The sequence below is a fragment of the Antechinus flavipes genome, chromosome 1 (genome assembly GCF_016432865.1).
Source record: "Antechinus flavipes isolate AdamAnt ecotype Samford, QLD, Australia chromosome 1, AdamAnt_v2, whole genome shotgun sequence".
NCBI lineage: Eukaryota > Metazoa > Chordata > Mammalia > Dasyuromorphia > Dasyuridae > Antechinus > Antechinus flavipes.
Window position 1 is genome coordinate 671,107,728 of NC_067398.1, and position 21,848 is coordinate 671,129,575.

The 21,848-nt window shown below is 48.3% G+C and overlaps 2 protein-coding genes across 5 annotated transcripts in view; both read left to right on the forward strand.

Annotated features, from left to right (window-relative positions):
* Positions 1–1,122: 1,122 nt before the first annotated feature.
* Positions 1,123–13,838, forward strand: DIRAS1 (DIRAS family GTPase 1). Of its 4 annotated transcripts, XM_051972221.1 has the most exons (5): positions 1,123–1,337; positions 5,974–6,081; positions 6,373–6,458; positions 8,981–9,099; positions 10,727–13,838. In XM_051972221.1, exon 5 carries the CDS (start codon positions 10,749–10,751, stop codon positions 11,343–11,345), a length of 597 nt encoding a protein of 198 aa, XP_051828181.1. In that variant the 5' UTR covers positions 1,123–1,337; positions 5,974–6,081; positions 6,373–6,458; positions 8,981–9,099; positions 10,727–10,748; the 3' UTR covers positions 11,346–13,838. The 4 variants fall into 4 exon arrangements, with proteins under 4 accessions (XP_051828181.1, XP_051828180.1, XP_051828179.1 ...); XM_051972220.1 differs by lacking the exon at positions 8,981–9,099; XM_051972219.1 differs by lacking the exons at positions 6,373–6,458; positions 8,981–9,099.
* A 5,702-nt stretch (positions 13,839–19,540) lies between these two features.
* The window catches only part of GNG7 (G protein subunit gamma 7), a 379,705-nt gene continuing 377,397 nt past the window's right edge, over positions 19,541–21,848 (forward strand). Inside the window, exon 1 of the mRNA XM_051972223.1 lies at positions 19,541–19,734. The gene's annotated coding sequence lies outside the window, so the exon portion shown is untranslated. The remainder of the gene's footprint in view (positions 19,735–21,848) is intronic.

The following is a 21,848-nucleotide window of genomic DNA, read 5'->3' on the forward strand; positions in this document are numbered from 1 at the left end:
AACCTGTCTCTGTTGCTGACTTGCTGGGTGACTTTAGAAAAGTCATTTCCCTTCTCTCAATCAAATGGGAAGCACAAGCTGGGAGCACAAATAATTATAGTGCAAAATGGAATCTGCTTTGTGTGTAACATCCAAGGAGAGAGAGAGCACTTCTAGGGGGAAGGGTCAGGAGTCACAGAGGAAGTGACACCTGAGCTTGGTTAGTCCTGTAGGATGGAAGAGCAGGGCTGGGAAGAGCATTTCCTTCACATCGGACAAACTGCATAAGCAATGGCACCGGCAGAGGGAAGGAGTTTGGCCAAGGGCTTTGGGATTCCTCCTCCCCCCCACTTCTCCATGGAGGAAAATTCTCTAGGGTAGACTCTGGTTTTATCTTTGCAGAGCAGGCCTGCATCCTTTAGTCTTCAGATGGAAAGGTTTCCTCTCCATCTCCCACTCCAGATGATCCCTAGAGGAACCTGACCTGGGCAAGTAATGGGTTAGGTCTCTGTCTTCCAGCTTCAGTCCCCGCCCCACCCCCACCTCTAATATGTCAGGCTGCTGCAGGGACTAGGGGCTGAGGTCTGGTTTGCTCAAAGGGAGGAGAGAAAGGTAGACACAGATATAGGAATGGGGGGAGGGGAGAAGGAAAGGGAAAAAGAGTAAAAGGGAGAGAAAAGGGAAAAAGAGAAGGGAAGAAAAGAGAAGAAAGGGAAGGAAAAGGACGAGAATTTTTTTAAAAAGCAGGAAAATAGGAAGGAAGGAAGAGAGGACAAGGAGAAGGAAGGGGGGGAGAAAGGGAAAGGATAGAGAAAGCTGTAGGAGAGAGGGAGTGAACGAGGAGAAGGAAGGAGGGTGGGAAGAGAAGAGAGGAAGATAGAAGAGAAGGAGGAAAGGGAGAGAATAAAGAGAAGAGAGGCAGGAGAAGGGGGAGGGGAAGAGGAAACCGAGACTGAGTAGAGAGGGAGGGAGGGAGGGAGGGGAGAGGGGGGGAAGAGAGAGAGAAAGAGACAGACAGAGACAGAGAAAGAGAGAGAGAGAAGGCGAGAGAGGCTTAAGGAAGGAGAGGAGAGGAAAAGGGGAGAGAGCCAGAAAGGAAGGGAGGGGGAAGAGAGGGAAAGAGGGAGAGAGCTAGAGAGAGAAAAGGAGGGAGGGATGCAGCGAGGGAGGGAGGGGAGCTGAGCAGAGCGGGCGGCGAGACTGCAGCGCAGCCGGAGCCAGAGAGGAGCAGGAGCCAGAGGAGCTGCAGCCAGGGGAGCAGGGAGCTGAGCGGGGCCCCGGACGATGCGCTAGCCGAGCCTGAGCCGCTGGAGCCCGAGCCATCCCGGGAAGCAGCACGAGCCGAGGCCCGGTCAGAGGTGAGGACCAGGCTGGGGGCCGGGGCCGGGCTGTGCTGCGGCGGTGGGGCGGGGGTGGAGGTTGCGGGCGGCCAGGGGTGAGGGGGAGGGGGCGGGCTCTGGCCATTGCAGCTGTGGCTAAGGAAGGGGGCCGAGGCCGGGCTTTACCCACCGGCGGTTATCCACGCCCCGCCCAGGGATTCGGCGGCCGCAGCCACACTCCCTACCGAAAGGCTAGGCTAGGCTGGGGCCTCTTGGGTCTCCCCTAGATCCCGAAGCAGCCCCTCCCTCCTCCCTCCCCCCCCCATCCCTAGGCGAACGATTCCGCACTAGGGATGTCTGGGGGAAGGAGAAGGGAAAAGGCCTGGTAGGTCCTGATCCTGGTGTTGAGGTTCCCCTCTCTGCCCCGCCCCGCTCCCGGGTGTCGGAAGGAGGTAGGGGGCACCCTAGGGGACCTGGGGGATGCCCTCCCTTTGGGAAGCTGTCCTGCTTAAACCCGCAATTCCCTGTTCTACCTCCCCCCCCCCCTCCAAGAGGCTGAAGATGGCACTTTCTGAGTCTCTAGGGCCAAGGGGGCAGGGGTGGGGGTGGGGGTGAGCATGTTACATCTCTTTCCTGCCCCATAATATCCACTTAGGATCTCCCCTAATTTAGCTTCTTGGCCCGTGTAATCTAAACCTCCTGCCTTTCTCCCATCATAGCATCCTGGGGCAGCTGACCAAAAGGGAAACTGAGGACCCAGCTATTTGACCAAGGTCATACAGTTACTTAATGGAGATATGGAGCTTGGGGCATGTTGAGAATCAGTTTCCCTTTGATTTCTGATCCCCTCCCTAGCAAAGGGGTTCTTTCTTTCTGATATCTGCCTTTGATCCTGAGAGGAGGGCAAGGGGGCCTTCCCAGGCTTTCTTAATCTTTTTCTCACTTCTTGCTTGTCCAGGATGCCTTAGTTCTGAGCCTGACTGGAGATAAAGGGAATGGAAAAAAATAATCTCTCCCAGATTCTTCTAGTTCAAGGGGCAGAATTTTAAACCTAAGGGATTCATTCACTGTATCTTCATATAGATGGGGATGGAATGGAGCCCAAACTGAGGAGATGAGATAGGCAACTGCCAAGAGTACATCACTCAAATGGGGTGATTTTGTAGAAGTATAAGGAATTTAAAACTTGACTTACTTGGCCTCAGAGGGCAGAAGTAGGGCTGATGGAAGGGAGTTAGAAAGGCAAATTTAGGTTGGATGTAAAGAATTAACTTCCTAACCAGGGGAGCTGTCCCAATGTGGATGTGGCCCCCCTTGAATTTTGATGCTTTAAGATTTTTATTGACTATATTGAATAATCTTTTTTTTCATTTCCATAAAAGTCATGTTCAGAATTTTGTCTTATTAGATTCAATCCAATATGGATGTGGTTGTTTCATGAGGTAGTTTGGCCTCCATCACTGGACATCTTCTAAGAACTACATAGAGATTTAGATCTAGAAAGGACTGTAGAGATCACCTAGACCAGGAGTTCTTTGCTTGGCTTATGTTCTGGACTCCTTTGGCAGTCTGGTGAAGTCTATGGACTCCTCAAAATAATGTTTTTAAATAGATGAAATAATATATATATATAATTACAAAGGAAACTAGCAATATTGAAATCTATCAATTTTTTTAAATTCATAAGCTCCCTGAAATTATCCCTTCCTTTGCAGGGGATAAATGGCTATTAATTAAGAAGTCTTGATCTAATATATTTTTAAGATGAGAAAATAGACTACAAGATACAAGTCTTCCAAGGTCACACAGTTGGTAAGAGGCAGAGATAGGATCAGGGCTTTTGACAAAATCCAGCCCATTGCTCTTTTCATTGCTTCAAGCAGAGATTGCATGACCATGTGCCAGTAACATTGTAGCTGGATTCATCATCAGTTATCGACTGGATTAGATGGCCTCCTGAGTTTCCATGCAGTGATGAAATTCTATGATTCTACAGTGTTGATGTCAGTGAATTCATCTCTCCTTTGGATCTAAAAGATCAAAGCTCCCAGTAGTCAGTGACCAAAGGGAAATGATCCAACCTTGTTCAGGGCTCACTTAATGGCTTGTCTTGGCTGTGTTGGAGAACAGGTCTAGAGAAGCAAATTGAGTTGCATAGTCACTGAGCTCCTAGTTTAGCTTGGATGATCCAGTCTCTGCTTAAATATTTCCAATGATAGGGAACTCATTCTTTTAGGAGATTTTTCTATTCTAGCAGACCTTTAATTGGAAGGTGACTTTAGTAAATAATGAGGTCCCCATCATTGAAAGTATTTAATCAAAAGCTAGATTACCACCTATTAGAGAAGTTGTAGTGCCCTGGGTGAGGGGCTAGACTACATAACATGGGCCCTTCTAGTTTAGAGAAATTCCATGATACCGTCCTGACCAGGCAACCTTCCTGGGTCCACAGGAGAATGATAGTAATAACAGCTTACATTCCTCTAAAGCTTTCAGCTTACAAAGCATTTCCATAGCATTTGATGTTCACAACAACTCTTAGGTATCTATAGTATGTGTATTATGATTTCCATCTTAACGGATGATGAAAGCAAGGGTCAGAGGGGTTAAGGAAATCCAGCAAGCTGGTGGCACAATCAGGCCTCAAACCCAGATCTCCTAACAATACCGGGTTTAATGCACTGCAGTATCCTAGGGTGAGAGCTGAAGGGAACCTCCAAAGCCTTTAAACCCATCCTCTACTTGAATAGGAATCCCTTCTACAGGATGCCCGCCCTTTCTCTCCATCCCTGCGTGTCTTGACCTCTTTCTCTTATTCTCTGTCTTTGCATGGCTATCCCTATGTGTCTGCACTAGTTTGTTTTTCCTTTCCATCTCTCTTTCCCTAGGTCCTTGTGTGTCTCTGCTGCAACTTCCCCCTTTATCTTCATTCAGCCTTGTAGGACCATGGAGAGCAAATCTAAGCCCTTTTTCATTGACAACCCTTCAAAGATTTGAAGACAGAAATCATGGTGCCTCTTGGCTTTCAAGTTTTTTTTTTTTCTCTATGCTAAACAAATGATAAAGTATTTATATAGAGCACTTAGCATAGTGCCTTACACACAATAGGAGTTTAATGCTTGTTCCCTTCTTCCCTCCCTTCCCTAAACATCCCTAGTTTCTTCAATATATCTTCCTACAGTGTGCTCTTAAGGCTTTTAAGCATCCTAGTCACCTCATTCTGGGAGTGTTCTACTTTATCTGTGGACCTTGCACCAATATGGTACCCAGAGTGGAATACAGTATTCCCACTGAGATATGATCAGGGTAGAGGACAGAGGGATTATCATTTCCCATATTCTGGACATTTGCTTTCAATACAACCTGGAATTTCATCAGCTTTTTAAATTTTTTAGCTGTAGTATCATAGTGGAGATTCATTGTGCTTGTAGTTGACAGAACTCCTCACGTCCATTTGTAGATGAAGCAATTTCTAGCTATGCTTTCCCTCTTGTATTTGTGAAACTGATTTTTTGAGCCAAAATTTAAGACTTAATTTCCTCCCCGCATTGAATTTTGATGCTTTAAAGATTTTCATTGACTATATTGAATCATCTTTTTCTTTCATTTCCATAAAAGTCATGTTCAGAATTTTGTCTTATTAGATTCAATCCATTTGAGATTGTTGAGTTTTGGGATTTTTGCATCCCAATCCTGTGTTTGCTAGCCCTCCCAGATTTGTGTCACCTGTAAATTTGATCAGCATCCATACCACCTGATCTTTATCCAAGTCACCTGATAAAAATGTATCAGCATCAAGCACAGATCCCTAGGAGGACATTCCATTAGACCTTCCATGCTGATTCCATGGGTTATTACTCATGGAGTCCACATATCCAGTCTGCCTAGAATAGAACTAACTTTCTTGTCTTCTAGCTCCCAACTTCTTCAACTGTGAGTTGTGACCTCACATGGGCTCTTGTAACTAAATGTGGAGGCCATGAAATTATGATTATCAGAAAATGTTTGACCTGAATCTCTCTTGTATGTACTGATTATAACTGGGGTCACGTAAAAATTTCTTGGGCAAAAAGGTATTGAGAGTGGAAAAAGTTTAATCTTTTCCACAAGAAGAGTTGGAAAGATTTTGTCAGAGACATTATTAAAATTCAGGTAAACTAAACCATATTGAAGTTTCTCCCTAATCTACAGTTTAATTAATTATGTTAAAGATGTTAATTTTTTCATCCCCTTTAGAGATGGAATTTGAATTCAAATCTTCCTAATTCCAAATTTAACTCTATTCCGGGCAAACTGTCTAAGTCAAGTTATTTGAAAGAAGGAACAGAAAATGAGAAAGAGGAAAAAATAGAAAAAAGGAAGGAAGAAAAAAAGAAAAGGAAGGGAAAGAAAGGAAGAAGGAAGTAGGAGAGAGAGGGAAAAAAAGAAGAAAAAGAAAAAGGAAGGAAAAGAAGAAGGCTTGTTTGACTTGATCTGGCCTTGATGAAGCTATTCTGACTCTATATGATCATTGCTTTCTTTTCTAGTTGTTCACTAACTATCTTTTTAATAACATGTTGCAGGATTTGTCTGAAATTGGTCTATTGTTTACAGATTTAATTATTTTTCTTTTTTTTTTCTGAAAATGAGAACATTTGCTCTTCTCTTGTCTCGTGGCATCTCCTTTATTCTCCAGGACCTTTCAAAGATCATTAACTGACAGAAGCTTAAATAATCCCATGCATTAATTCCTTCAGTGACCTGGGAGATAGTTCGACTGGGCTTTGTGGCCGGTACTCATCAGGTCAGTGCTCTTTTATTCTCTTCTTCTGATATTGGGGATTGACTTCCTATTAGTCATTTCTGTTCTGTCCTTTCTAGTCCAAAGACCCAACAGAGAAACAAGAAAAAAGTAAGGGTTGAGAAGTTCTATCTTCTATTTGTTTTTGGTTGTCACCATTCCATTCACCCAAAGCAGTGTTATTACTTTTCCTCTTTTCCCATATTGTTGGCCTGAGATTTCCTCTGAAGCCTTAGATCACTTGGAGTTGTAACCCTCTCAATGCTTTTTTTTTTTTTTTTTTTTTTTTTACAGGATTGTGTCATGCTTTTGTGTTCATCTCCATACTTTGCCCTTGCTTCCATCTTCTGCACATGACTTTTTAAAATCTAAATTGGCTGGTGAGTTCCATGTGTGTTCACATTGGTCTCTTGAGACTTCTTTCCATTTTCTTTCTCCTTGGAATTGTTTTTCTTCAGAATTTCATTCTAAAGACTTCCATTTTGTTCTGTGCTGAATTTCACCTTGTAGAACTTTAATCTACTATGAGATCTTAACTATATCTTTAAAAAAAATACATTACTTTTATTGTGAATTTAACAATCATCAACCAATACAAACTTTTCCATATAACAAGAACAAGAAAAAAGATTGTATCTTTTTTCTCTGGATTCTTTGAAATCTTTAAAAATTATTACTACTACTTAATTAATGAATAAAGATCTATTTTTTTCTCCCTTCCATCTCTTTTACTTTTTGGAAAAAAGGAAACAAAGAAGGAAAAATAAAACCCTTGCAACAAATAGACATGATTAAGAAAAACAAAATCCTGCATTGGCCATGTCCAAAAATATGTCTCATTGCATACCCTGAGACTGTGAACTCTTTTTCAGGAAATGGGCAGCATACTTTATCATCTGCCCTCTGATATTGTGGTGGGTCACTGCACTTATCAGATTCCTAAAGTCTTTCAGGGTTGCCTTGGTGATGTTGTTATATAAATTGTTCTCTTGGTTCTGCTTACTTCACTCTACATCAGTTCATACAGTTTTCCCCAGATTCATCTGAAATCATTTCCTTTGTTTTTTATAGCCACAATACTATTTCATTACCTCCATATATCATAATTTGTTCAGCCATTTCCCAGTTAATGGATGCCCTTCACTTTAGGTTCCAGTTCTTGCCATTACATAAAGAACTGCTCTGAATATCTTTGTGTATTTTATACATTATGGAGTCTTTTCTTTTTCTTTAATCTCTTTGGAGTAGAGGCTTTAATAGTGGTAAAAAAACTTTGAAATCTGATCTCCCCAAATCAAGGGTTTCTATCACAGTATTTTTTTCTTTCCTCTTCTCCTCTATTACAAATACTAAATAAAATTGGGTTACCATTTCCCCTCAAGACTATCATGATTTGTACCCTAAAAGCCAAGTTCTTCTTATTGTTGAAATCAACCAACACTTAAAAAAAATGAAATTTTGTGTGTGTATATATGTGTATGTATGCATAGACTCTGCCTTCTCTTCCTTCCCCTTCCCCAATTAAGAAATGGAGAAAAACTAAAGTCCTGTTACAAACATGCATATTCAATTAAAGCAAATTCCCTTGGCCATGTCCAAAAGGGAATCAAGCAACATTTAATCATTGCGAATTGAATGCATGTCTATCTCAAACTTAGCTTTCTGTTTTATTTGAACTGTGATGGTTCTTTTCTCTCTCCTGCTCCTCCTGTGTTTTTGATTCTCAGTTTGGAGAGTGGCAGTCCCTCTTGCGGATGCCAAGGGGTCCAGCCTCTAATACAGCAAACAGTAAAGATGAATCACTTCCCATTGATTTGGCACTCATATGTCCTGAGCCTCTCTGTGGGTCCCCCATCTCAATTTCTCTTTGCTCCTTTGCCCCAGCCCCAATGGTCTCAGCATTAAAGAATAGGAGTCTTAGTAGGTAGGGGCGGGGCAATAACCTGCCTTCCACCGCTTCAGGTCACCACCCAGCCTACTCAGACACTGAGGTGATGAGGCAGGGGTTTGGTGGGCTGGGTTGGAGCTACCTGGCCGAGGTGGGCCAGTAATCTGGGCTTGTCAGGGTAGGCAGTTCCTCGGGATTTAGGTCTTAACATAAAGCTCCCCTTTCTCTATGTATTTCGAGGGGTCTCAAGGCAGTCTCTAAATTTGCGAATCTTGACACCCTTTGAATAAACCAGTCCCAGCTATACTGGGAACACTCTGTAATTGGCCTGTTGGAGAATGGGAGGCAGGAGGGCAGCCAAGTCCCTCTAGCCTTCCGGACGAGGGAGGCCCATGTTTGCCAAACAACATACAGCTATAGGACAAATAGGGTTAAAGCTTAGTGTGACTGGGGTCAAGGCCTCAGCCTCGGGTTTCAGAGCCTCAAACTAGGTTCATAGGCTGGCACCAGGGTGAGAGGCTGAGTCCATGAGTCTGGAGCAGAGGTAAGGCTGGGTCTTCATCCTATAGCCTGGTTAGAGCTGAGTCTGTAGGCAGTGTTAGGGACAGAGTCTAGGGTTGGGATCAAGCTTCAGCCTGGGGCAAGGGACAGGAATCCTAATGGGAAAAGGGCCAGAGAGCAGCTCCCAGGTAAGAGAGCCAAATTCATACGAGTCTCTCAGAAAGAATCCCCTTACCTTGTTTTCTGATAGAACATTGACTCTAATATGGCCCCTTTCAGCCAGGCTGGCAAGGGAAGAAAGGAGGGCATTTGCTTTTAGGCAGGATCTTGTGGTCCATTATCCTAGACAGCAGATGCTCCCATTGCCTCCACATACTCATACTCACTCTCACACACACACTCACAATCACACTCTCTCACACACACTGTTTCTGAGTCAAGATAGGGCTTGAGGCTCTCCAGGAAGGGCTGAGGGGCAGACATTGGTGTTCCGCCATCTCCCTTTCTGTCTAGCAACTAGGAAGGGCCTAGCCCCACACTGATGCCAGGGATCTTGGACTGAGGAGCCTGGTTGTTCCCTGGTGCCATCTACTGGGAAAGAACACGGGTGTTGGAGAAGGCCAAGGGCTCCAGTAAGTCCTGACAGCTCACTCCCTTTCCCCTCAGTCCCTCCCTAGCTTGTGTGCCTTCCCATAGGAATATATATCAGGAATACTTCTGTGGTTGGTCCCAGTTATGCACAAATCCCTGCACACCCGGAGTGTCCAAAAGGGTTAGGCCTAGGGCGGGTAAACTCGAAGCTCTCTCACACACTCACACACACACAATCACACACACACTCACATTCTCATACACACACACACACACTCACACACTCATACTCTCTCACACACACACACTCACTATCACACTCTCACAAACACTCACTCACACACACTCACATACACACACAATCACATCCACTCACACACACAATCTCACACTCATACTCACATTCTCACTCACACACTCATACATGTACACACACAATCACACACACTCACTCACACACAATCACACACAATCACACTCTTACATACACACACTCACTCACACACACAATCACTCTCACACACACAATCACACTCACACACAGACTTACACACACACTCATAGTCACACTCACAATCACACTCACACACTCACAATCACACACTCTCACACACACAGTCTCACACTCATACTCATTCTCACTCACACACTCATACATGTATACACACACACAATCACACACACTCACTCACACACACTCACACACAATCACACTCTTACATACACACACACTCACTCTCACACACAATCACTCACACACAATCACTCACACACAATCACACTCACACACAGACTTACACACACACTCATAGTCACACTCTCACAAACACTCAATCACACACACACAATCACATCCACTCACACACACAATCTCACACTCATACTCACATTCTCACTCACACACTCATACATGTACACACACACAATCACACACACTCACTCACACACAATCACACACAATCACACTTACATACACACACACTCACTCTCACACACACAATCACTCACACACACACAATCACACTCACACACAGACTTACACACACACTCATAGTCACACTCTCACAATCACACTCATACACTCACAATCACACACACTCTCACACACACACAGTCTCACACTCATACTCATTCTCACACACTCATACACTTGCACACATACACAATCACACATTCACACATACAATAACACACACTCAGTCACACTCTCTCACACACACACTCACACTCACACACACAATCACACTCTTACACACACACACTCACAATCACACTCACACACACACACCCCCTGCCCCAGGTACATCTTTCTGCCCTGACTTTGGTTCAGACGGCTCTTGAGAAAGCCCCCCCTGCCTCCCTCTCTCTGCAGAAAGCCAGGGCCCTGTAGGTAGCTCCTCTGTGCTGGGCAGAGCCCCTGGGGTGCAGCTGTGGCCCCTTCTCCGCAGCGTGGTTAGCCCTGTTCGGGTAGTCGGTGTCAGACCTGGAGCCATCCCTCTGGGCGCGCTGTGGTGGGCGCCCGACCCCTGGGCTACGGCTGCAGGCCGCTGTGGTGCTCCCTTGGGCTTGGGGGCGCGGCTGTAGTTCGCCCGGCTGCCCCCAGGGAGGCGCCGTTGCAAGGCCCTGGCAGACCCCCGGAACGTCTCTCCGATTTACCTCCCTCTCCAGGAGCTCACAGCCGCTGAGGAAGATGCCGGAACAGAGCAACGACTACCGGGTGGTGGTGTTCGGGGCGGGCGGAGTGGGCAAGAGTTCCCTGGTCCTCCGGTTTGTCAAGGGCACCTTCCGAGACACCTACATCCCCACCATCGAGGACACCTACCGCCAGGTCATCAGCTGCGACAAGAGCGTGTGCACCCTGCAGATCACGGACACCACGGGCAGCCACCAGTTCCCGGCCATGCAGCGCCTGTCCATCTCCAAGGGCCACGCCTTCATCCTGGTCTTCTCGGTCACCAGCAAGCAGTCCCTGGAGGAGCTGCGGCCCATCTACCAGCAGATCCTGCAGATCAAAGGCAGCGTGGAGAACATCCCGGTCATGCTGGTGGGGAACAAGTGTGACGAGACGCAGCGGGAGGTGGACACCAAGGAGGGGGAGGCCCTGGCCAAGGAGTGGAAGTGCGCCTTCATGGAGACCTCTGCCAAAATGAACTACAATGTCAAGGAGCTCTTCCAAGAGCTGCTGACCCTGGAGAAGCATCGCAACATGAGCCTCAGCATCGACGGGAAGCGCTCCAGCAAGCAGAAGAGGACAGACAAACTCAAGGGCAAGTGCAGCCTGATGTGAGGGGTCGCCCCTCCTCTCCACGGGCCGCCCCTCCCTTGCCCCGCTCTGGGCCTCGCTCCAGGTGGCCCCGTGGCCCCGTTTTGTCTCCTCCCGTCTTCCTGTCATCTCGAGCTCTCTCTCATGGATGGCCTCCTCCTGTCTGTCCTCTCCCTCTGCCCCTCGTTGTCCTTCTCTGTCCTCCTAGCAGCCCAAGTCGGAAGGGCACTCAGAGGTCACCAAGGCCACCTGTACCCCCTAAGGCCCCCCTCCAGTGGTCAGCAGCTCTTCCTGTCTCTCTCCCCTCTCCTCGGTCCCCGTGTTTCTGCATTAGTTTGTTTTTCTCAGTTTCTCCTCCCTTGGGGTGTGTGTGTGTGTGTTCATCTCTCCTCCCCTGAGTCTCTCCATAGGCCACCCATTCCTACATCTGATCACTGTGACTTGGGGGCTGAAATGCACATTGACCTCGCACTTTTACGTCTCTTGTTTGACCATTGATGGCCCCCTCCCTCCTCTTCTGCTCCTTGGGCCAGCTAGACCCCCCCTTTCAGCTGGTGCCCCTCTTCCCTTTGATACTAGGAGATGTGAGAGGGAGGCCGTAGGCTGGCTTTCCCTGGCCTTTGAGACAACAGGCAATAAAGTGAAGCCCCTGCAGCTGAGCTAGGCCCTGAGTCTGCCCCGGGCCCCCCCATCCTTCCCTCTCTGACTTTGGTAGAAATGACCAGGGGCTCCAGGACTGAGGAGAGAGGCTGGGGGGGCTTGGAGGCAGGAGCCGGACACAGTCTACCAGCCCAGCACAATTCCAGGTCACCGCTGCCGCCCTCTCTCACCTCACTCAGGTTGTAGGGGACGGTCCTTCTTCCTAGGGGTCTACAGGGTTACTCTAGGTGTGAATGTGGCTGGCTCTTTGTACATCCCAGGAGGAGGATGTGGAGAAGGGGATCATCATTCCCCCCACCCCAGGAGGGTGAGGAGGGCGGAGCCATCAGCACAACCCTTCTGCCCAGCCCCCAGCCCAGCCCCTTGAGGGGAATGATTTCTGTGAGGGGCTAGGCCGGGCCCCCCCATCTCAGAGACAGCCGTGTCCAGGGAAGAAACTTTGAGTGAATTGGATCTGAGAGAGGGGGAGTCCTGACCCCCCACAGGAAGAGGAAAGGACAGAAGGAGCATGAGGAAGACAGACGGGAAGCACTGGCAGGGCACGTATGTGTAACAGAAGACATGTTTGTGGCTGGAAGTATGTGTGTGTATGTTAGCGTGTGTTTGTGTACATGCATATATGTGTATTAGTGCACACGAGATCTGGGTGAGTGGGTACACAGATATATGAGAATAAATGAGGGGATGCCTACATGTGTATTAGGGTGTGTGTGTGTGTGAGAGTGACTGTGTGTCTGAGTGTGTCTGTGCATAGGTGGAGGGGCAGGAACCTGGAGGGAAAGCTGATAGCTTTGGGGGTCAGAGCTGGAGCTTCGCCCTCTCCTCCCCAAGGCCAGTCTATCCCATCAGCCCCTGGCAGGCAGCTCCTGAGCTGACCTTGGTTCTTCCTAAGAAGGGGCTGTGGGGTGAGGTGTGGGAAAGGTGAGCAGCTGAGCGAGGGGCTCTCTCCTCTGAGGGTGCTGGCCCCTCCAGGGGCTCTGGCACCATTCCTCAGGGATCCACCCTGATAGCACAATTACCATCCCCCAGCCCGGCCCCAGGGGCTTAGAGGAGGCGGGGGAGTGGGCAGCCAGGCCCTGCCTTGCAGTGGGTGTGTCCACCCACTTCTCTCTACCCTGACCCCCTCCCCACTGTGACCACCTGAGATAGAACCCAAGTATCTCTTCTCCCAATTGCCCAGAGCAAATGGTGTTACCTTGTGTTCTTGCCTCCCTTCCTTTTCCACATCACTTCCAGGGCCTGATGTTGAAATCCCAGGAGAAAAAAGAAATGGGCAGGCCTGTTGGAAAACAGTTATCCGGGCCTGGGCAGCCTAAGGAATTCAGCTGAGGGTGACCAGAGAATGTTAGAGCTGGAAGTTACTTTAAAGACCATGTTTCAAAACCCATGGGAAACTGAGGCCCAGAGAGAATAAGGAAGCTGCTTAAAGTCATCCAGCAAGTTAGGCTTAGAGCTGGGAGAGAGGGAACATGTCCTTCAGGGCCAACGGTGCCATGTAGCACATAGATCCCCCTCTCCCTGGGTCCTAAGAGATTGGAACCAGGCCCTCTCAGGCCAGGCCAGGGCAAGACCAAGACTCTGGGGGTGAACAGAGGCCCCACTTCCCTCCCCAGGCATGTGGTCTGGGCAATTCCATCCTGCCCCGGCTGCTGTGAGGCTAGAATATTGTCTGGTGCTCTGGACTGAGGCCTTGGCCCTCCTCTCCCAGCCCTCTGTAATGCCCCCCTCCCATGTCCCAGATGACCCCCCCCAAGCATGTGGATACCTCCTTCTCTAGTGCAACCCTTCTTTTTTAAGAGTCCAATGTAGCCTTCACTCTAGAACTAGTCTTCCTTCAATAAAGACATGGCTCCTGCATCTGCATTGCCTGGTACCCAGATTTCTGGGGGGAGGTATGGGCTATTGGGGTGGGGGGCATCTGGGAGTGGTAAAGGGAAATGGAAGCAAGAAAGGGGAGAGAGGAGAGACGGAGGGTGGGACAGGCCAGGAAATGGTGAAGGGGGCTAACGGGAAGGATGGGGAGGCAAGGAGCAATGAGGGGAATCGAGAGGGCAGGGATGGAAAGAGGCTCGGAGAGATGAGGGCCTGGGGCGGGTGAAGGGGAGAGGCAAGGCTGGAGACAGAGGTCCTCAGGGAGGAGGGCCAGAGGGAGACTGGAAGAATCAAGGACAGTTTAGAGGCCTTGGGGGCTGCAGTGAGGGATGGAGGTGATCTGAGGTGAGGGTTGGGCTGCTTGCTGAGGGGGTCCCTCTTCACAGCCGCGTGCCAGGGCCACGAGCCGGATCCCCTCACGGGGCACAGATCGAAGACTGCGTCATCAGCCTGTTGCCCTGGCAACCATCTGTTTCCCAGGCAGGCTGGTGCAGCCAAGCTGCAGCTGGGCTGGGCCTGGGGAGATGAAGGGGGAGGCAGAGACTCGAGGCCTGCGTGGGGGTTGTCTTGGGCCCTACCTTGGATGGCCCTGCTCCCTTGTTAAAAAGCAGATAAGGCAGAGAGCCCAGGAGGTTGTGCTTCTCCCTCCCCCATTGCAGGCGAGGGTCCCATCCACAGAGACCCTGTCACTGAACCAAGGAGACTCCCAGTGGGGAGGGGATGGAGGGGCTTCCCCACTCCTAGGAAAGGCAGGATCTTGCTTTGGCTCGCCCCTGGTTCTCTGTTCTCTCTCTCCTCACAACCTCTGTCTCCTTGTCTTCAGACCTTGTCTTATCCACAAGTTCAGCCACTAGGGGTCGTGGATACACTAGAGGGTCAGTGGGACCAGTTCTCGATGGCACCTTGGACAATCAGAGAGTGTGGGCTGGCCCCCATTCCACTCTTCCTGATTTCCTCCCCCTCTTCCTACTTTCACTTCTCTTTCTCCTTTCCTTACTCTACAATTTTCTTACTCTTCTATGTCTATCTTCCTTCTTCCTTATCCCTTCCTTCTTTTCATTCATTCTTTTCCTTTCCTTTTCCTTCTCTCTTTCCTTTCTTCCTTTTCTTTCATCCTTCCTTTTTTCTTCCTCCCTTTACTACCTTCTCTCCTTCATTCCTTGCTTCCTTTTCTTTTTCCTTCATTCCTTTCTTCCTTCTTTTTCCTTTCTCCCTTTTCTTTCTCTTTCCTTCTTTTCTCCTTCCTTTTTTCCTTTCTTCCTTTTTCCTTCCCCCTTTCTTTTTCCTTCCTTTCCTCCTCCCTTCTTTCCTCCTTCCCTCTTTCCTTCCTTTTTCCATTCTTCCTTTTCCCTTTACTTCTTCCTTTTTCCCCTCCCTCCTTTCTTCCTTTCCTCCTTCCTTCCTTTTCTCATTCTTTTTTTCCTTCCTTTCCTCCCTCTCTCCCTCTTCCTTCCTTCCTTTCTTCCTTCCTTCCATTCTTCCTTCCTTTCTTCCTTTCCTTCCTTCCCTTCCTTTCCCTTCTTTCTTCCTTTCTCCCAACCTCCCTCCCTTTCTTCCAACCTCCCTCCCTTCCTTCTTTTCTTTCTTTCATTCCCTCCTTCCTTCTTTCCTTCCCTCTTTCCTTTGTCTCTCTCAATAGCTTCATCTCTCTGAATGTGTTCATAGACCCCCAGCACTGGGAGTGGCAGAAAAATCAAGAGCTAGAAAGATAGTGGGACCAAATATGAACTGCACTAAAATGGCTCATATAGGGCCAATTCCCATGAAAGGGATATTAGAATATTGAGAAGGCAGTAGGCTTGGTGAGTGTTAGCAATAAGTCTGAAATCAGATCCAGAAGAGTCACTTTTCTCACAGGGTTGTTGTGAGATGTGAGAGCATGTATAGAAAGGCCTTTGCAAACCTCAGAGCAGCATGGATGTGTCAGCTGTTATTATTTTGACTATTGCCTAGTCTGATCTTCCACCACAGTGCAAGCCTCCTCTACAGCATCCCAGACAAGGTCACCCCAACCTCTGCTTCTTGAACACTTCCAGCCATGGAGAACTTACTACCTTAATGAGGAAGCTGATTCCATTGTTGGGCAGTTCTGATTTGGAGCCTGAGTTGACTGTATATCATTGTGCCTTTTCCCCAATTCAGTCAAGAGGTTGTTTCAGTGGCCCAGATAAAAGATGATGAGGGGCTGGACTAAAGGAGATGATAAGGATCAGAAAAATAAAAACAGGACTTGATGACTGTCTGGATATAGAGGATAAAGGAAAAAGGTGAGAATGACTTCCAAGCCCTCAGAGACATCCTGAACATTTCCTGGGAGCAAATTTTGAGCCTTGAGGAAGAAGAGGAAGAAGATTAGGAGGAAAGAAGCTTTGGGATCGTGAAGGAAGTTTGGGGAGAAATTGAGAAGCTCGATTGTAGTTTGAAGAATACTAACATTCCCCCTGGCTACTACCCCTCAGCCCCACCCCAAGCAACTGAGACTTTTGGGATCTATGGGAGCCCTATGTATCCATGGACCTGGGTTCAAGGTGAGGGTTCTGATAGTGGCAGCAGTTGATAGAATCTAGGCCTATAAAATGTCCAGTTGAAAATCAAGCCAAATCCAGGGGATTTAGGGATTCAGCCCATAACACAGTCCCCAGGATCATTGCTTCTGATGGAAACAGACTCAGTCAGGGAAGAAGAAATCTAAACACAATCAAAACTCTGAGAAATCAAGATAGGCATTTTTTCTGTTTTTTTTTTTTTTTTTTTTTTTTTGCTTTCTCTTGAATCCTCAGTATTTAGTGACTGGCACATAGTAAGTACTTAATAAATGCATATTCAGCAATATTAGAGGGATCAATTTGACTAAACTGGAGAAAGAACTAACTCAAGGCTGAACAGTGAGTTAGTGGTAAAGCTAAGACAACCAGCCATTCAACAAATCCTTGGTGATAGTTGCTATGGCTCATCCCAATGTCAGGTGCCATGGGAGAGGGCCAGCTTGGATAGTCTTGTGGGGAAGCCACGATAAGGGAACTCTGACCTCCCAGCTGCTAATCTGTTCTACTTTCCCCTAACTTTGTAGCCTCAAAAAAGAAGATCCTGGGGTCTGGGACTCTGGGATGCCCTAATTGAACATCATCTCTGCTAATAGGAAACTGAGCTTCTAACCAAAAAGCACCAATGAAAAATTCTGAAAGGCAGCTGAGATGGCTGTGGGGAGAGATATAGAAATGGTAGGAGGTGGGGGTGGTGCAGGGTGGGGCTATGGGGAGATGGTTCTGGGCAAGCAGATGAAACACAGACACACATGGACACACAGACATCCCTAATATTTTATGGCTCAGTGAAACTCCACTATGGGAATAGCATATGAAGTCTCACAACTGATGGCCTTAGGATCATAGATCTAGGAAGAAACCTCTGAAGCCATCTAGTCCAATGTGGCCATTAGCTTTTTTATCTCATAAAATGAAATCATAGGAGCAGCGAGGTGGCAAACAAACTAGAGGATTCCTGAGTTCAAATCCGACATCAGAGTCTTACAAGCTGTGTGGCCCTGGCCGTAACCACATAACCCCAACTGCCTCAACCAAAAAATAAATAATTGTAAAGTGCTTAGCATAGCACGGTGTATTATTGTTATCTATTATGATAATTATTATTTTACATATGAGAAAAGACCTAACAAGATTGACTTCTCCAAGATCACACAGAGATAATTTTTATAAATATCAAATGAGGTGATATGTGTAAAGTGCTTATTATTCTCCTGCTGTGTCATGTTTTCAACCCATCCCACCCCACCCCATTCTAGGCAGAACAAAATAACGACTGCAGGAATTAAGGAAAATTGGAGCCAGAAGGAGTTTTAGTAGGCAGATTTTAGAGATTATCTAACTGAACGTTCTCATTTGACAGATGAGGAAACTGAGGCCCAGAGACTTGCTTCACCAGATTAGAGGCTGAGTTGGGAGGGACGAGAAGTCGGGTCCCGATCCAGGGGACCTTCCTCTAGCTAGTACAAGCTGCTTTTCATTCAGCCATCTGAGACAGAGATAGAGGAGGGGGTTTCAGGCCAAGGATACCAAGCTCTCCATGGGACTTCACCCTCCAGAAGTCCTCTCTTCCCTCTGCCGCAGTCTCAATCGGAGGAAAGTTGCTCCTGGCCCCTCTAGCCGCCTGACCCCCAGGTTTATCTCCAGGAGAGGTTGTTCCTAGCGGGTACAGGATCGGATCGGGTGAGAGAATCTTCCACAAATCCCTCCTTCCTACAGGTGCCTCCCTTTCCTTCTCTCCCCACCCCAGCCCCTTTTCATCCGTGTAAAGCTGTACTTTATCAGCAAATTGCCGTCTTAGAATTGCTTGGGGATTCTGAAAAGATAAATGACTTGTCCGGGGTCACACATAGCGTGTGTCAGACGCACTTGATTCCCAGGTCTGTTTTCCCGTTCCCTTGCGTCCTTCACCCCTCCCCCACCTGCTTCGGATCCCAAAGCACTTTAAGCAGTGGTGCCCTTTAATCTGCTGGCTGGCCATGCTGGGAGTCAGGGCTAGCTACCAGCGCTTGGCACCGGGGCTGCCCAGTCGGAGGGCTCATGTTCTCCCCACAGGAGCGCGAGCGGTCTTTGATGGGGATGGGAACCTGACCCTCTGCTAACAGAGGGAGTACAGAGATCTGAGGCACTCACTGAGGTCCTCTGCCCTTCCAAGGGTTTAGAGGAAAGGGGCTGAGAGTGGAAGGCGCTGTCTTTGAGACAGGAACATGGAATAAAGAATTGGAAAGGGAGAGGGCAGAGGAGAGAGGGGCGGAATAAGCATTTATTAAGCGCCTGTTCTGGGCCAAGCACCGTGCTCAGCATTTTTAACAGACGTCTCGTTGGCGCCTCACAAGCAGCTTGCGAGGCAGGTAATGCTATTATCCCTGTTTTATAGTTGAGGAAACCGAGGCGGGCTGCCTCCGGGCCAGGGCTCTACCCGCTACACCTCAGAGTTCGCCGAGTTCAGCTCTTCGGTTTTTCCGATGAGGAAACTGGAGCGCAGAGAGGGGCAAAGATCCCATCGCTGGAAAGGGCTTCCAAACATTAAGAAATGAAACGAGATTCACTCCCAGCTCCGCTCATTCCAGTTCTCAAACCCTTCTCGCTACGTCACGTTGCGGGTGCAGAATGACAGGTCAGCTTCCTCTTCTGAAACACTGGAAAGAACAAAGCCGACTCGAGGTAGAATTCGAACCTATGATCCCGTAATAGAGATTCGAACTCCCCACTGGCCCCGTGAGACTCAAACGCACAGTTCTAACGTCACGAATGCATTGCTCACTCCAGCCAAAGGCTTCGGGACTTCACCTCAGCGTTGCTCTCCACTCCGGACCACCTCCTACCCCACAGTCTCGGGGCCTAGCATCTCTCCGTCAGTAACGGTTCTGAATAATAATGAGATTCATTTGCATAACCCTCCCCACTAGGCTTTTCACAGCTCACCCGTTGCTGGAGGGTCCTGTCACTCACGGCACCCGCCCTCCCCGCCCCCACTAGCCCCGCCTCTCATTCCGAACACAGTCAAACCATTTGGCTGCCCTTCGTCCCGCCCATCCTCTCCCTCTCTCCCCAGCCTCCCCGATCTTGCGCGTTTTGATTGGCCAAATGGGCCGTCCGTCTTCTTTCCCCTCCCCCTCCCGCGGGCGAGTTGGGCTGCACGGCAGCGGAGGTGGGAGCCTGAGGCGGCAGCGGCGGCGGCAGCGGCCTCCCTCCGTCCTCCCTCCCTCCCTCCCTCCTCCCGCCCGCCCAGCTCGCCTCCCGGCTGCCCTTGTGCCTCACACACCCCCCTGGCCTCCTCCGTCCCAGCGCTCGCTCCAGGAGCTGAGCCGGCCCCGCCTGAGGAGCAGCAGCGGCGGGTAAGGGCGGCTCGGGGGGACGGAACGGGACGCGGCACCCCCGACCCCTCACACCCCTGCCCGGCCGGGGCCCTGAACCAGTCTCTCCCCGCCACCCTCGCCGGCTGCGGCCTGCCCTCGACCCCCGCCCCGGCAGCGGGGGAGGGGCTTGGGGGAGGGCACGGGAGGAACTGGGAGGAACGGGGGAAATGGGGGAGGGGGCCGAGATTAACTAGGAGAATGGGGGAGGGGGCGCGCAGAAATGGGGGAGGGGGCTGCGAGTGACCTAGGTGGGTGGGAGGAAAGTCGAAGGATTTGAGAGGAGAGGCTGTGATTTTGGGGAATGGGGCTGAGAGGAAGGGGCTGTGGGGGAAATGGGGCAGGGGGCTGTTGATGGGGGTTGAATTGGGATTGTCAGGGAAGGAAGAGTGGATTGAGGGGGAGGGGGGAAATGGGGAAGGGGATGGAATTGAGGGAGAGGGGGCTGGAGGCTAGGGGTTAGGATTGACACAGAGAGAGAGATTAAGGGGAAGGGGCTGAGGCCAGTGCAAATGGAGGAGGTTGGGATCGATTGAGGGAGGGGAGAGGGCTGGGCTGGGCTGGGAGGAGTGAGATTGACTGGGGGCTTGGGAGAAGGGGGGGGTGGAGATTGAGTGAGGGAAATTCAGGGTGTAGGTCAGGATTGGGGGAAAGGATGGGGAGACTGCAGGGATGGAAGGAAGGAAGGGACTTGGAATTGGGGAAGAAGGAGAAAGGGAGAGATTAATGTGAAAGAAAACTGGGTGGGAAGTCAGAGGATCTGAGTTCAAATTCCACCTTTGCTGCTTAATGCCTCTTTGACCTTGGATAAATCACTTCACCTCTTTCTTCTTTTCCTCAATTGTAAAAAGAGGGAGTTGGACCAGATCAGAGGTCTTTTACTTCTCCAAATCTATGGTCCGGTTATCAGTCCAGAGGCAAAGTCTTTCCTGCCCAGAAGATAGTGAATAAGGTTTTGGGGGGATGGGAGTGGGAAGTTAGGGAGAGAGAAGAGAGGGTAGCTTTTTGATGGCAGTAATTTTAAGATTTGAAGGAAGGGTAGCTACATACTAGGAGTACTCTGGAGTCACCCATTTTGGAGGGTTTACACTGGGATTTGGGTTGGCATGGGGACTTTTGTTGGGTAGGAGGGAAAGAGTGTACTGATGGATGAATTTAGAACTAATTTTGGGTTTAGGAGGGTGACATTGAAGTGGGTGTTTCTGGGATGATGATCTTGAAGGATGTGGGTGGCACTTTTTTCCCCCTGAGATAGAGGGGAGCAATAGGGGTAAGAGTCCTTTGGGTGTCAGCCTGTTTGTTGGGCAGCAAAGGTAAAAATCTGAAGTTTAAAGATGCAATTAGCTCCTGTTGAAAAGGTAAGGGGGGATCCTTTCAGATCTCCTCTCAGAATCTTGTTGCTGGGTTCCATGTATAGTGGACGAAATTTGGGGTGTCTTGGAAAACTAATTGGGAAGAGGGGAAGAGATGGGTTTTTGGATCTGCTAGAGATGCTCCCAGTAGATAATCTTTAAAACTAGAGCTTCTCAGGAAACAACTTCAGAACTGTTTTCTTTTTTAAGCATTCAAATTAAAGACACCCCCTTCCCCTTTAAACATTTATATATAAGGAAGCTTAATCGTTGATCATAATTTTTAATCAAAGGAAAACTCTCATTGCCCCTGGAAAATTTACCAACTGTAATTTTCCTAGGTTTTGTGTGTTAATGCTTATAAATCCAGGATTAGGTATCCATCCATGCTTAATATTTACTAACTAGATTTTAAACTGGAATCTGATTCTTCTGAAGGACCTTGAAGTATTTGGGTAATTCTTATTTTTGTATAAAAGGTTTACTTTTTAAATACTCTTGAGAGTGATGCTGCTCTTGATGAAGGTAAAAGCAACAGTAATTTTATTTTCATTATGGTCAAATAAATACCACATTCTGGGAAGAAGGGGTAGGGAATGGAAGCTGTCATTTGTAGGAAATACTACTCAATATGTATATTCCCTTGGTATGTGGAACAAACTTTTTTTAAAAACTACATTATAGTAGTATAGGAAATGTTTGTTGGCTTAAGGTGTTATAGGTTTTATCATTCACATCTGGAAT